At 37.6% G+C, this 15051-nt stretch overlaps 1 protein-coding gene across 1 annotated transcript; it reads left to right on the forward strand.

Annotated features, from left to right (window-relative positions):
• The first annotated feature begins 11068 nt into the window (after positions 1-11068).
• On the forward strand, positions 11069-14748 carry LOC112803955 (pentatricopeptide repeat-containing protein At3g22690). The gene is made up of 3 exons (XM_029298547.2): positions 11069-11469; positions 12692-13732; positions 13862-14748. The coding sequence occupies exons 2-3, from the start codon at positions 12922-12924 to the stop codon at positions 13945-13947; spliced, it is 897 nt and encodes a 298-aa protein (XP_029154380.1). The 5' UTR covers positions 11069-11469; positions 12692-12921; the 3' UTR covers positions 13948-14748.
• Positions 14749-15051: the final 303 nt, after the last annotated feature.

The following is a 15051-nucleotide window of genomic DNA, read 5'->3' on the forward strand; positions in this document are numbered from 1 at the left end:
GAAAGCATTCAAGCTAAAAACATATGGATGCATATGAACAAGAAGCACAATGCATTGAAGTAATTGCACAACATCCATCGAGAAGTTACCTAATCGAGGAAAAGGATTCAAATCACATGGTGACCAAATCATGCAATTCAAAAAGATTAAACATGCTTGAAGGCATTTCTCATCACTTGGTATTCTTAAAAGGTAAGCATGAAAAACTCAAAATCAAGTAGCAAAATATAACCTCAACAATAAAATCCAACAATATAACCTCAACAATATAACCTCAACAATAAACATAATGATGTTAAGATAACATCCCTTGTTAATACTCAACAACAATTAATGGTAAACAAGAATAACAATCCAACACTTACAATGAAAAAAGAGAAAACAAAATGAAAACTACCTAAAACTAACTAAGCAACTAACTAACGTACTAATTAGTTAACTAAAATAAATGGTTGTCAATGGTGCTTGGGAGTGTTGGATGAGGGGTAGAAGAAGGGAAGAAGAAAAGAGGAGGAAAGAAATGGAAAGAGGAGAAAAAAAGAAATGTAGTGAAGGAAGGACATCCGCGCGCGCGGATGGTAGTGGAATGGGCACGAAGCGACCGCGCAAGGCACGCGTACGCATGCCTGGTGAACCGGAGATGAGGCGCGCACGCGTCCATCGCGCTTACGCGCGGGTTGATGTTTGTGCCTCAGGCACAAAGTTCGCACAGTGCAGGCGCAACTCTCGGGTCATTGGCTGGGGGTGGAACTTCTGCATCCACGCGGACGCGTCATGTGCGCCTGCACGTGGAATGGCCGAAAAGCTTGGGCACGCGTACGTGCACCGTACACGTACGCGTGGATGGTGCTCTGTTTTTCAAAAAAATTTCTATGTTTTTGCACCAATCCAAGCATTCCAAACCTCCAAACAGCTACCAAAACACCATAAAACCTTATTTAACATACTAAACTACCAATTATACTCAACAAATCAACCAAAAACATGAATTTAAACCAATTTCTACCAATATTTACAAAAGAGAAAAATGAAAAGATTTTACCATGGTGGGGTGTCTCCCACCTAGCACTTTTGTTTATTGTCCTTAAGTTGGACTTATGGGGAGCTCCTCTCAAGGTGGCTTGTGCTTGAAGCCATCCTGGAACATCCACCAATGCTTGAATCTTTAATAAGCTCCATTCTTCAAAATTAATAGCTCCAAGCTTTGATGGAGTTCTTCACAAACCATGGGCTCCCAAAAGTGGTCCTCATCTTGTAATCCGGGATCCCACACTTTATTTTCACACCCGTCTTGAGGTTGATCATCATTAATTCGTCCGGTTGGCAAGCAAGAGGAATTCTCATTTAAGCAACCAAACAACATCCTAGACCCAATCAATCTAGTTCTACACCAACCATTGCAATTAAGCTTTGAACACGTAGCCATCATGAACCTAGAATGATATTTCCAACCACTAGCCATCTCCTTTTTGCTCTTAAAGCCACAATATATCTAAGTTGACAATCCGTCTCAACCAAACCATATTCAAGGGGAATAATAAAGCTTGAGTATAAGGAATTTACCCACTTGAATGAAAGAATGGATGGTGGTGGCTTGGGGAGAGGTATCTCCAATGTCCTTGCAAGCTCTACTCCCTTGTTTGCTTCCTTGTCAATCTCCACCTCTTCATAAACTTATTCATTCTCAATCCTTTGTTCATCAACTTCATCTAACTCTTCTCCATCACTCAAGTCATAATTGGAGGACGAGAGAAATCTACCTCCACATCACTTTCAAATTCATTGGGAGAAGGTTCTTCAAATTCAAAGGATTCTTTACCAAGAAAATTGGATGCATGATCTTCATCACCAAGGAAACTCAATTCTTGCTTCATTCTCTCCAAGTCTTCATTCAAAATTTGTTTTGGAGGTTGTGCACTCTCCTCCTCAACATCAAATTCAATCGCCTTGGAGAGGTTCTCTTCGACTCTAGGTTCTCAAGGAGGTTTCGCATCTCCTAAGTCTTCAATCACTTCTTCGTCTTCTTCAATGATCATAGGCTCCTCCAATTGCTCTAATACAAAATAATATCCCTCATTTTCCACCAGAGTTTCCAATCTCTCCTTCATGCTATGCTTTTCAATTAATTCTCCACATGTGACCATGGGAGTACTTTGAGTGCTCAAGCATTGGGAGGCCAAAGTGCTTACTACCTTGGTCAAGGTAGCCACAAATTCTAGTGTCTCCCTTTGCATTTCTCCTTGTCCTTGAAGTATAAGGTCAAGGATTTCATCCATTGGGGATTGGGGTGGATAAGAGGGTTCATTGTCTTGGAGAAATGGTTCATAATAGGAAGGTAGTTCTTCTTGGTAGGGGTATGGTGGTGTATATTGAGGTGGTTCTTGGGAGTATGGATATTGGAATGGTGGTTCCATGCATGGCTCATATGGTTCAAAAGGTGGTTGGTAGGATAGATATGGATTATGGTCATATGGAGGTGCTTGGTGGTAGAGGGCTTGTGAGTATGGTTCATGTTGAGGATATGACTCATAGGCATATGGTGGTGGTTCTTGAAAGTCACAAGGAGATTCACCATAGCCATTGGATTGATATGCATCAAAGAGTGGCTCTTGTTCATAGTCTATTGGTGGAGGTTGTTGCCAAAAAGATTGATCATATGCATATGGCTCCTCCCACCTTTGGTTTTCCCATCCTTGATACATGTTGTCATTAAAGTTCACGTTTTCTACAACACAATTAGGGCCAAACTCATAGCCAAAGTGAGAATTCATAGTGGAAAAACAAAATAAAACTAACAAAAACTAGAAAACAAGCAAAATACAAGCCTATTCACACTATTCACATATGTACAATAACCAATAACATAACACCATTGCAATTTTTCGGCAACGGCGCCATTTTGATGAATAGATTTTTGTGTGGTCTAGAATTTCACAAATGAATTCTCGTTGTAAGTATAGTTTCTAAACCAACAATAATCCTTTCATACAAAAATTTGTTTGTCACAAGTACAAACCCCTAAAATCTATAACCGAAGTATTCAAACCTTGGGTCGTTCTCCCTAGAAATTACAATAAAGTGTCTTGTTATTGGTTATGAGTTTGTTTGGGATTTTTTTGAGGTTTTAGACAAGAAATACAAATGGCAAAGAAAATAAACTAACAACTAACAAAGCTCTTGGCAAGATATGAGAACTAGAAGTCCTATCCTAGTTATCCTCCTCAATTGTGACCACAAATTGTTCATTGCTACCACTTAGTTAACCTCTAGTCATGGAGGAAAGTCAAGTGGATGAATCAATTTGATTCCTCAAGTCCTAATCAACTCCTAAAGGAAAGACTAGCTTTAGAGGTATTCAAAATAATTAGCAACTTCTAATTATCAATCAACAAAGGAATTAGATAACTCAAGAGTTACTAATTACTCTACCTAGGCCAAGAGGAACAAAATCTATACTAAAATCCAACCAAGCATTTCATCAAACACATGGAAGGCATGAAAGAAAAGCATAGTAAATTGACAACAACAATGAAATCTAACAACAATTATTGCAAGAAATTTATAACAACAATCAAAAGAAACACAATTATTATGAATTACCTCAAATTGAATTGAAAGAAAATAGAAGGAACAAGAGTAGATCTACAATAAAATATAGAAGCAACATAAAGGAGATTACAACAAAAGAATAGAAGAAGAATGAATGTAACAACAAGGAATTGAAAGGTAAAAGTAGATGAGAGCAAAGATTAACCTAGATCTAAGAACTAAACATAATCCTAATCCTAGAGAGAAGTGAGAGCTTCTCTTTCTAAAACTAACTCTAAACTAATCCTAATGAGTGTGAATGATGGAATCCCACTTTGCTCTTCAATCCTTGGCCCTTTTAAAGCACCTTAGCGCCAAAGTTGGTTGCAAACTGGGCCCCACAGCTCCTGAGAATTCGTTGGGCGCGAATTCACTTAAAAATCAAGTATCAGCATCGACGCGTACGCGCACAGCACGCGTACGCGTCCATGGGCCATTTCGCAGGGTGCGCGTAAGCACTTGGTGCGCGCGTGTCCATGGACAATTTCAATTCTTTGGCTTTTCATGATCTTCTCCACTTTGTATGCTTTTCTTTCACTCCTTTGATCCTTCCCTAGCCCTTTTCAACCTGAAATCACTTAACAAACAAATCAAGGCATCTAGTGGAATCAAAGGTGAATTAAATTTAGCTAATTAAGGACCTAGAAAGCATGTTTTCACACTTAAGCACAAATTTGGAGACAATCATGAAATCATGCTATTTCATTGAATAAATATGGGTAAAAGATCATAAAATCCCTTAAATGAAACATAAGATAAACTCTACAAATGGGGTTTATCAGGTGTCTCTTGGTATTTTTCTTTCAAGCTTTTCAAAAATCTATGTCTTTGATCTTTAAAATTTTTAAGTTTGGTGTCCTTTAGTGTTAGTCTTTCTAAAATTTTCGAAAACTTAGTGTCCTTAATTTCAAAATTTTTGAATTTGGTATCTTTTAGTATTTTTCCTTTTCAATTTTTCAAAAATTCCTTTTATTTAAATTTAAAATTTTAAGCTTGGTGTCTCGGTTGGCAATCTTATTTTTCTTGCTTATCTTTTCTTTAAATCTTATATCTTATATTTTCTTTCTTTGATTTTTAAAATTTTGCTATCTTATCTTTCTTTTAAATTTAATTCTCAAAATTTTAGTATCTTGTTAAGTCTCTCTCTCCTTTAAATTTTAATGTTTTTTAAAAAATCTTTAAATTTTTTTTAAATCTTATCTTATTTTTTCTCTCTTTTGATTCTTTTCCTAATATCCAATTTTCAAAATTTTTTCTTGATTTTCTCTTTCTAAGTTCAACACTTTTTAAAATAAAATATTTTCTCTTTTAAACTTTAAAATCTTATCTTATCTTATTTGACCTTTTCTTTTCAAATTTGATTTTTCAAATCTCTAATTAACTCTTTCCTTTTAAATTCAAAAATTTCAAAATCAAATATTTTATTCTAATTTTAAATCTTTTAATTAGTTACTTGTTTTATTTTAATTTTAAAAGATTGGTATCTCTTTAATTCTTAATTTTCTTTCCACTTTTTCAAAATCTTCTAACCTCTCTCTCTTCTATTTTTCGAAAATCTTCTACCTCTTTCTCTCTCTTTAATTTCAAAAATCTTCTTTCTTTCCCACTCTATTTCCGAAAACTTCTTCCTTTATAAAAGACATCTTCTTTTCTTTTCTTCATCTATCTTTTTATCAAAGGACCTCTATACTCTGACATAGAGAATCTTTTTTTTCTTTTCTTCTTGGTTTCTTTCTTCTTGTTTACGAACAGGAGTAGGGATAAAGAACCTCTCTTTGATCCGGATCCTGAACATGAAAGGACTCAGAGAAGGCGTCTGCAACAAGCTCAAATGCTATAAATGAATGTGTCGCTCCAGAATCAAACAAAGCAGTTAAAGAATTACCAACTACTTCACAGTTACATCTGATCAGTGTCTCAGATCCATCAACACCTGCTGCAGAAGTAGTGAACACTCTTTTCGGTTGCTGTACTCTGCCAGTCTCATACTTCTTCTTCTTTGGATAATTCCAGGCTAGGTGCCTGGGTTGTCCACAAAAGTAGCATACCCCTGACCCCAATCTGCATGGGACTCCAGGATGACACTTTCCACACCTCTGACAACTTAGATTGATCTGTGGCTGGTTCCTATACCTTCTCCCTTGATTAGCAGTGTTATTCGGCCTCTTAAAGATATTCTGACTCTGATTGTATTATGGGACGAAGCCCCCACGCTTAAAGTTTCTGTCTCTCAGTGCGAAATTCCTTCCTTGATCCCTCTCAAAAGGCATCCTCTGACTTCCTCTTTCCATTACTATCTTCCTCAGACACTCCTCAGCCACCCAACTTTTGTTTATAAGCTCGGAGAATACTCTAATCTCCATTGGCCCAACAGAACTCAGAATATCACTCTGGAGTCCTCCCTCAAATTTTATGCACTTCTATTCAGCAAAATCCTCTGGAGTGCCTTGACAAATACGAGAAAACCGGCACAGTTCTTCGAACTTGTTAGTGTACTCAATAACAGTCATCTGGCATTGTTTTAATTGTAGCAACTCAAGCTCCTTGGCGTTCCTGACTGAATTGGGAAAGTACTTTCTATAGAACTCTGTTCGGAACACTTTCCACGATACCACAGCACCATATAGTTGTAGGAGTCATGTTCCTTGCCAGCAATACTGGACTTCACCCTGAAACCGATAGGTCCCAAACTCGATCCACTGTTCCTCAGGAACCTGTTGAGCCTGCAGCGCCCGCTCCATCGCCTGAAGCCAGTTATCCGCTTCAGTAGGGTTTGAGGTCCCCCTAAAAGTCGGAGGGTGCTCCTTCAGAAAAGAGGCGAGTGTCATGGGACCCTCTTCACCGTTATTCCCATTATTTCCATTATTTATTTGATTTTCCAACGCCTTGGTTGTTGCCTGCATAGCCGCAGCCATATTTTTCAGGACAGCCATAAAATCTATAGGGTTGTTCCCTGCCAGTTCAAAGGTTGCATTGCCTAATCTACCTCCTCCTCGCCTGTCACCGCGTCCGCGAGTCGACATCTGGTTCCTATACACACCAAACAAGTGATATCAAGTTGATCAATCTCAATATCGCAAATCTAGTGTTTCAAGTCCCAAATGCATGCTCATGAACATTTATACCACATATATCAGTTAGATATTCTAATAACACAGAGACACACACATAGAGAATGCATAGAAGCATAGTCAATCTGTCCCTCAGGCTCTACAGGAATGAACTGCTCTGTTATCATAATGTAACACCCTACCTACCACACAGAGCTTTACGCTTAAGTAATAAAACAGATGTGATGTGGTATTACGACCTCTAAAATAAAACATATATACGTATAATAATCGAAAGAACGTAGTATACTAGGAGCCTCGAAGAATAGGTAAACAAAATCGTAAAATTAAAAGCACAATGATAAGGAATATGGATTACTTGTGTACGAAGAAAGCTAAGGTTCATAAACATATATATACAGAAAACAAGAATAGAGGGTCAAACGTACAAAATAACAAGCTCCTAACTCAGCCTGCGAAGCTAAGGCTGGTCGGAGAATATTTACATACATATCTATATATGTATATATATCCCACAACCCAAAATACATACATGAAACCCTAGCTCTCCATACATCTCTAAGAGGTACAAAAGTAAAACAAGTCATTTGGAGAGTTCTATACATATGATCATATATAAACAGAACACAAAATAATGTCCTAAAGATCCATTTCGCTGCATAGCTCCAGACGCCTAGCGAGGCGCCTCTCGACCTGTATCTGAAAAACACAAATATCCATATGGAATAAGAACTGGGATTTCTCAGCATGGTAATGGTGCCGTATACATAAGATATAAGGTCCCGGGAAAGCCTGAGACAATCCTAGAATGCCGACACTTAGATATAAAGCTTAAAGAACTAAAGCAGAAACCTTAAATCAAGGTAGTTATCTAAGGATTCCTAACTTAACCAAAACTTAAACCTAAACCCTCAATCCTCTTCCTTTCCTCCTACCCTCCAACACCGGTGAAACCGCACACACTAACAAGAAAATAATGGCAAACAGAGGTAGAATACAAGTATTGCAGATAACAAATATACAATTAACATAGTGAGTTCACTTAGGCATTCTCAACTAATACACAACAATCAATTCAAATAATATGCAATGATGCATGCCTGTCCTATGACTGATGAATCTCATCTGCCAGTTATCAAGCCAACCCGACAAGTCCGGCTGCTAAACCCTAGACTATCCCCCATCGCGCATCCCCAAGAGTCCATGCAAAGATTTTTCTCATATATAAAATCTGCTCATTGGGGGTATCTTTCCCGGGAGTTTATACGTGCCCGGTCACCCTTATGACGTAGGGTCAACAGAGTATCGAGTTTCGACCTGGAACACGTGGTGGCAAGCCCGGTACTTTACCCAGGAAAACTCGTATCTTAGATAAAATTGAGTGCATACATAAACATTTATAATCATTCATAATCATTGTACAATCATTCATCACAGCCATGGCATCACATATACTTCACTTCTTTACATTTTTCATACATAATTCGCCATTTTTCAACCTTACTTCATTCCCAAGTTACCACCTTTTCCTAGCTTCATCTCATTACTAGGCATACCACTAAGATCTAGGGGCTAAAAGAGTAAAAATAGAGGTTTAGAGGTTTAAAATTAGATTTTAAAACACAAAATTCATTTTGCTGAAAACAGGGGTCACGCGTACATGTGGGCGTGCGTTTTTCCTTCCTCGCGTACGCAAGGATCTTGCTCGTGTACGCGAGATGCCCAACCCAAAAAGGTTGGTCGCGTACACAACCCCTCAAAAATCACTGCTCGCGTATGTAAGATGCCAAACCCGAAAGGGTTGGTCGCGTCGCGTGCAATGGTCACGTACGCAAGACATGAAGAATGGCAAAAATGTTGAATGCTGCAGAATTTTCAATTTTGCATTCCGAACTTCCGATGCACATAACTTTTTTGTTTTAAAACATTTTTCATTCGTTCTTCGAACGGAATAAACTTCATGGACCCAATTTTCATATGAAACAAATTTGAAACATTTTGGGAGTCCGGAAGCCGAGTTATGGCTCGCTGAAATTCGGCCAAAATTCAGATTTTCACAAAAGTTTATAAACCTTTATTCTTTCCAAAACCAAACTCAAAATCAACCTGCCGTACACAAAAACAGCACCACAACACACCATTTACAACACCACAATCTCTACATCCTACCACAATCAATCATATCTCAATATCACACAATCTCATACCTCAATTCCTCAATTTAACCAACAAGATAATCAACAATCCATCATCTATGCATATTCAATATGATCAACTTATCAATCATCATTCAATCACCTTTTAGCATTCCATTTCCATCATAAACAATAATCACCCACAATTACTCAATCCATATTAACAATCATTATCAAAAGTACTAAGCTTTTAACATACTCTATCATTTCGACCTATCCTATGGTCATCTAGCCTAAGTTTTTACAAGACATTATATATTAAATACAAGAAACCAAAACCATATCTTGGTTAATTTCCTTGTATAACCCAAGACAACCCACTTAGGCAAGATTGCAAGCCCTCAAAACCAAAATTCAGCAACTAGCACCAACTCCAAGCTTCCAATTAAGCTTCCAACATTCCCAATTTGCTTCATATCACATATATATACACACCTAACACATTTATCACATATACATACCCAAAATTCAATACCCAACACATTTAATCAAGGAAATAGCTAGGGTTCTAGGATTCTCACCTTACTCAAGTACCAATGAAGCAAGATTAAACGTTTACCTCAAGCTAATCGGACCTATAACATAAAAGAATCAAAATCTCAACACCCACTTATACAAATTTTTGAAAACTTGGGGAAGGAAGAACTGAGACTAAAACTGAGACTTTTTTACCAAATTAGGCACTGGGCTTTGTAGAGGTCGTCACTGCAGACGCGTGGCTGCAAACGGTGCGGTAATCGAAACTAGAAGTGAGAAGATATGGTGGTTTGAAATCAAAGCCAAGGGTTTGTTCTTGTTCCCCTTGCCTTGAGCTTGCTTTAGCGTGATTTTGCTGAATGGAGGAAGAAAAATAATTCTTCTTTAAGTGTATTGGGCTGATTGGTTGGGCCTTGGGCCCAATATGGGTCCAGTTTGTCCGGTTCGGCTCGTTTGTCTCAATTTTTGGCCAAATTTTTTAAAATTAGTGTCAAAATTTTTATTTTAATTAGCTCTATCTTAGTATGTTATAAAATTCGTATTTCTAATTTCTTTTATTAAAAATTAATTTATTAATTAATTATTCGCTAATTTTATGGGGTTTACAGTTCTAGCGCCGCTACCAGCAGTAGCAGCGTCACCTTCTCTGTCCTTGTGGTATTGTCAAACCCAGCGCCTCTGTCCTCGTCGTCGTTGGCCGCCCATCTTCTCCTCTTGGATCCCTTCTCCTCGCGTTGCCAAGTCTGCTCACTCGTTGTTGGCATCACTATCTCTCCTCGTCGTGTCGTCAAGCCACTTCAGTTCTCGTCATCTTCGGCCTCCCTGAACTCATTTCTGTCCTCGTCATCTTCTATTGTCTCTGTCTTCGATCTCGGATCTCTGTCGAGCTCACGGCGATGTGCGAACATTCTTCCTTGTGCCGTGGACTCTTCACCGTCTCTCTCTGCCGCTGTGGAAAATGACACAATTTGATTTTGTTATTTTTCCTCTTTCTTGAGTTTTTTGGTAGTTCAATTTATTTTTTTATTTTTTTAATTATAATGATTATGATTTGCTGTTTTTATATTTTGGATTCTGATTTTTGGATAGAATAAATTCTGGTCGTTGTAATTATAAAAAAATTTAAATTTGATTAACTATTTAACTCTGTTGATTAACAGAAGAAATTTTGGTTGCTGCTTCTTTTGTTATTCTTTTGTTTTATTAATTTTGGATTAATTTTGTTGATTTGAAGAAACTAAATTACACAATTGATGCCAATAACTACAACAAGCTTTTTTTAAGAGATAATCTACTTCATAGGAATTTTTAAAAAAATTGATGGTATATTTTTTTTATGGCTGAAGTTTTATTTTGTTATATGTAATTGATACTGTATGTGATTCTTGTGTTTATTTAGTTAAAAATTTATTGAATTTAAATATTAAAAATTATATATTAATTTTTTATAATTTTATTTTATATTTAATTAAATCGGTTGAACTCCAATTGAACCATAATTAGACTATTAAACTATTAAATTGGTCATTCTGTCGATTTATTGATTGGTTCGATTCATGCAACTTTGAAATAAGATCGAGGTTCTAAAAATCAGTTTAAACCGACCGATCAAAGTGTAAACAAAAAAAATGAATCAATCAAATGTTAAAATCAGAAAATTTAAAAACTGCTTTTGAACCGAATGGTCAAACCAAATCATAACCCGACCGATTTTTTGAATTAAACTTAGACCGCCCCGTTTTGTAGCACATTAGAGCAAGGGAGCTTACCAGCCCCAGCCCTAAGCCCTGCTCCTAACCAAGACGCGCTCCTGCCTCTCTTACACTCAGCCAGCCCGAGCTCCTCTCATCGAGCTCCTGCTCCGCGTCACTTCCATCCAGCCACCGCCTGCTACCGCCGCCAACGCAACTGCGAACTTGGAAGCCATCGTCGCGGCGTCGCATCTTCCTTCTCCTCCGTCACACAGCAGCCGTCGCAACTTTCTTCCCCTCCATCGCGCAGCCACCGTCGAAGCCTCCGTCGCGCAGTCGTCCCGCCGGCACCAGCTCTGTTCCACCTTCAGCCTTCGATCGTGCTCCACTGCTCCCTGTCCCCCTCTTGCGCCAGCTCTGCCCTGTTCTGCGCTCCCTCAGTCCCTGGTATTCAAATTATTTTTTGTAACTATAATTGAATAATTTTTCATTAATTTTGTGAACTGTGAACTATTATTTTTTTTGTTGTTAATTTTGTGAACTGTGAACTATTAATTTTTCTTGTTGTTAGTTAATCTGTGAACTGTGATTTTTCTTTTAGGATTGTGGATGATTTTGAATAATTGTTGTTAGTTAATCTGTGAACCTTGCTGTTGTTACTGGGTTGAATAATGGTTGAATAAGCGGTGAACCTTGCTCCCTCTCCTTCATACTCTGCTCATTGCTCACTGCTCAGAGTCTCATGCCAAAAGTAATGGTTGTTTTCTTGCTTTTTTTTTTTCGGTGCAGAATCACTTAGTTGGGGATTTGGTTAAATTGGGGATAATTGTGCAGAACCATATATGCTTGAAAGTATGACTGGATGGAGGTTGCAGTTCTTATTTTAGCTGGTTGTTGTTTTAATTAGTAGGTTGCAGTTCCAGTTCTTGTTTCGATTGGTTTAACTTGTTTTTGTTAACTTGTTTTGTTATGTTGTTGATCTTATTTTGATAAATTGTGATTGTTATGCTGTTCTTGACATTTTGATAATTTGTTAATTTGGTAAATTGTTTTTGTTGTGGATTGTTGTTCTTAATCTTGATCTTATTATTGTTGTTTGTCATTGGATATTGTTAACTAAATTTTGTTATTGGCTAGATGATAGTATCAATCAATTTAATTCATTATATTTGACTAATTCATTGTTCTTGACTTCTTGTCATTGGGTTGCTGTTTGATGATTATGTATTTGGGAATTTTGATGATTGATGGCAAATTTTAATGTTGGTATTTTATATTTGGTTGTTTTTTTATTTGACTTTTGAGTTTATATTTGAATGATATTATAACATTATGGTTGATCTAATACTTTTAATTTGGATGATATTTTAAAATTTATATTACATTAGAATTATGTTTTAATGTGTTTATTTATATTTTATTTATTATTTTATTATAAAATAGTTATTTCGGTTGAACCATCAGTTGAATCGATTAAACTAATGAACCAGTAAACCAGTAACTAGAACGGTTCGATGACCGGTTCAGTTTTCAGAACCTTGGGTAAGATATACAAGATAGGAAAACACTACCGATACACTTGAAAATTTTCCTATATAAGATGAGATCTGTTGCCATATGGTTAACCTAATGATTATTATTATTTATTTATGCATGAAGTTTTATACAGGAACCGCTTCATTACATTCCCAACCCCCAAAAGCTTCACCTTTGTTAACGCAGTTCCTCAACACTTCTACAACCATTCTTCATCTCAAACAGACCCAGGCCTTTGCTCTTAAACTCCTCTCTCACCAACCGCATCAATACAATCACTTCTTGGGTCGTTTGTTTCTGAGGATTCTCCGTCTTAATGTCGAAATATCTAATCTCTGCTATGCCCACAAACTGGTTGATGAAATGCCAAACTGCCCAAACAGCTTCCTTTGGACATCCCTTATTCGCGCGTTTATATCTGGTACCCAATTTCGCCATGGAATTTCCACCTATGCTAGGATGCACCAAAATGGGGTCTTGCCATCTGAGTTTACCTATTCCACAGTCCTCAATGCATGCGGACGTATCCTCGCCACGTTCGAAGGGACACAAGTTCATGCTAGGGTGGTGCAGTCAGGTTTCTTGGGGAACAAGTTTGTGCAAACTGCTTTACTTGACATGTATGCGAAGTTTGGTAGTGTTTTCGATGCAAGGGTGGTGTTTGATGGGATGTGTGATACAGACCTAGTTGCATGGACGGCAATGATTTGTGGGTATACCAAGGCGGGGATGATGATTCATGCGAGGTGGTTGTTTGATAACATGGGGGAGAAGAATTCTTTTACTTGGACTACTATGGTTGCAGGGTATGCAAATAGTGGAGACATGAAATCAGCCAAGAAATTGTATGATGCCATGGACGAGGAGAATAAGAGTGTGGTCACGTGGGTAGCAATGATAGCTGGTTATGGGAAGTTCGGCAACGTAAGTGAAGCAAAAAGGGTGTTTGATAGGATATCAACGCCACGTTATCCGTCAGCATGTGCAGCAATGCTGGCTTGTTATGCCCAAAATGGGTATGCAAAGGAAGCTATTGACATGTATAAGGAAATGAGGCAATCAAAAATTAAAATCACTGAGGTTGCAATGGTGGGTGCTTTATCAGCATGTGCACAACTTAGGGATATTCAAATGTCAAGTACATTGACAGAACATGTTGAGGAGAGTATTTATGGTATATCCTTCTATTATTACTTTGTTTACTGCACTTTAGTGTTAACTCAATCTCTTTAGCTTGAACCTCTTGATACTAACCTTCGCGCTCTTGTTTAATTGGGTTTTGACCATTGTTCTTTCATTTTAGATAGGATATGTATTATATCCAATTCATTGATCCACATGCATTCCAAATGTGGAAACATAAACTTAGCTTGGACGGAATTCAGTTGAATGAAATACAGAGATGTGTATAGTTATAGTGCAATGATTGCAGCCTTTGCTGAGCATGGGAAATCACAAGATGCTCTAGGTCTTTTCCTAAAGATGCAGAAGGAAGGAATATAGCCAAACCAGGTTACATTCGTGGGTCTCCTCAATGCATGTAGTTCTTCAGCTCTCGTCGACGAAGGTTGTAGGTATTTTCGGACTATGACTGAGGTATTTGGTATTCAGCCCTTACCCGAGCATTATGCTTGCATGGTAGATCTGCTTGGGAGGGCTGGGCAACTTGAAAGGGCATACTGTCTCATAAAGCAGAATGCAAGCGCCGATGCAACCACCTGGGGTTCTTTATTAGCAGCTTGCAGGGTTTATGGCAATGTGGAATTTGGTGAGACAGCTGCTAGACATCTCACCATGATTGACCCTGAGGATTCAGGAAATTATGTGCTTCTAGCAACCACTTATGCATCGAAGGACAAATGGGAACATGCAGAAGAAGTTAGGAAGTTCATGAGTGAAAAGGGAATGAAAAAACCTTCAGGGCATAGTTGGATACAAAGAGAGATAAGTGGATAGTTTAGAGATGAAATATTTTGATTGTTAATCTTCTGCTTGTTAGATACATTCTTTCTGCCAATGTAATGGCATGAATTCCTTCTGCATTTCCAAAGTTCTTTCCGATGGTGGATGCTAGAGAAGAAGCACATTCTTTGTTAAAACAATGTAAGTAACTTTAGTCTATTACTATGGATTGTACCTTAAAACAATAGTTGCAAGTAATTAGATCACGTTTTCTCTTTGCTTTGTGGAGATCAAGATTTATTTTTAGGATCATTTTTGTTGGTATCTCTTTTTCTTTGAAGGTCTTCCAATTGGTGTCTTATAAATTAGGAGTAATATGAGTGGGTTTTTCTTGTTTCCCAGAACTCTTAACTTAGGACAGTAAGCCAATTAGCTGCCACATTCTACAACTACATATCATGTTGTCCAAATCAACATTGACCTTCACTGATAATCGTTGAACTCTAAATACATTTCCAGCATCATCTCCTGATGAAAATGGCCTCCAACATCATTTCCATTTCTTTTTATCATGAACAAAGTACATTGAGG

This window comes from Arachis hypogaea, chromosome 5 (genome assembly GCF_003086295.3).
Source record: "Arachis hypogaea cultivar Tifrunner chromosome 5, arahy.Tifrunner.gnm2.J5K5, whole genome shotgun sequence".
Taxonomy (NCBI): Eukaryota; Viridiplantae; Streptophyta; class Magnoliopsida; order Fabales; family Fabaceae; genus Arachis; species Arachis hypogaea.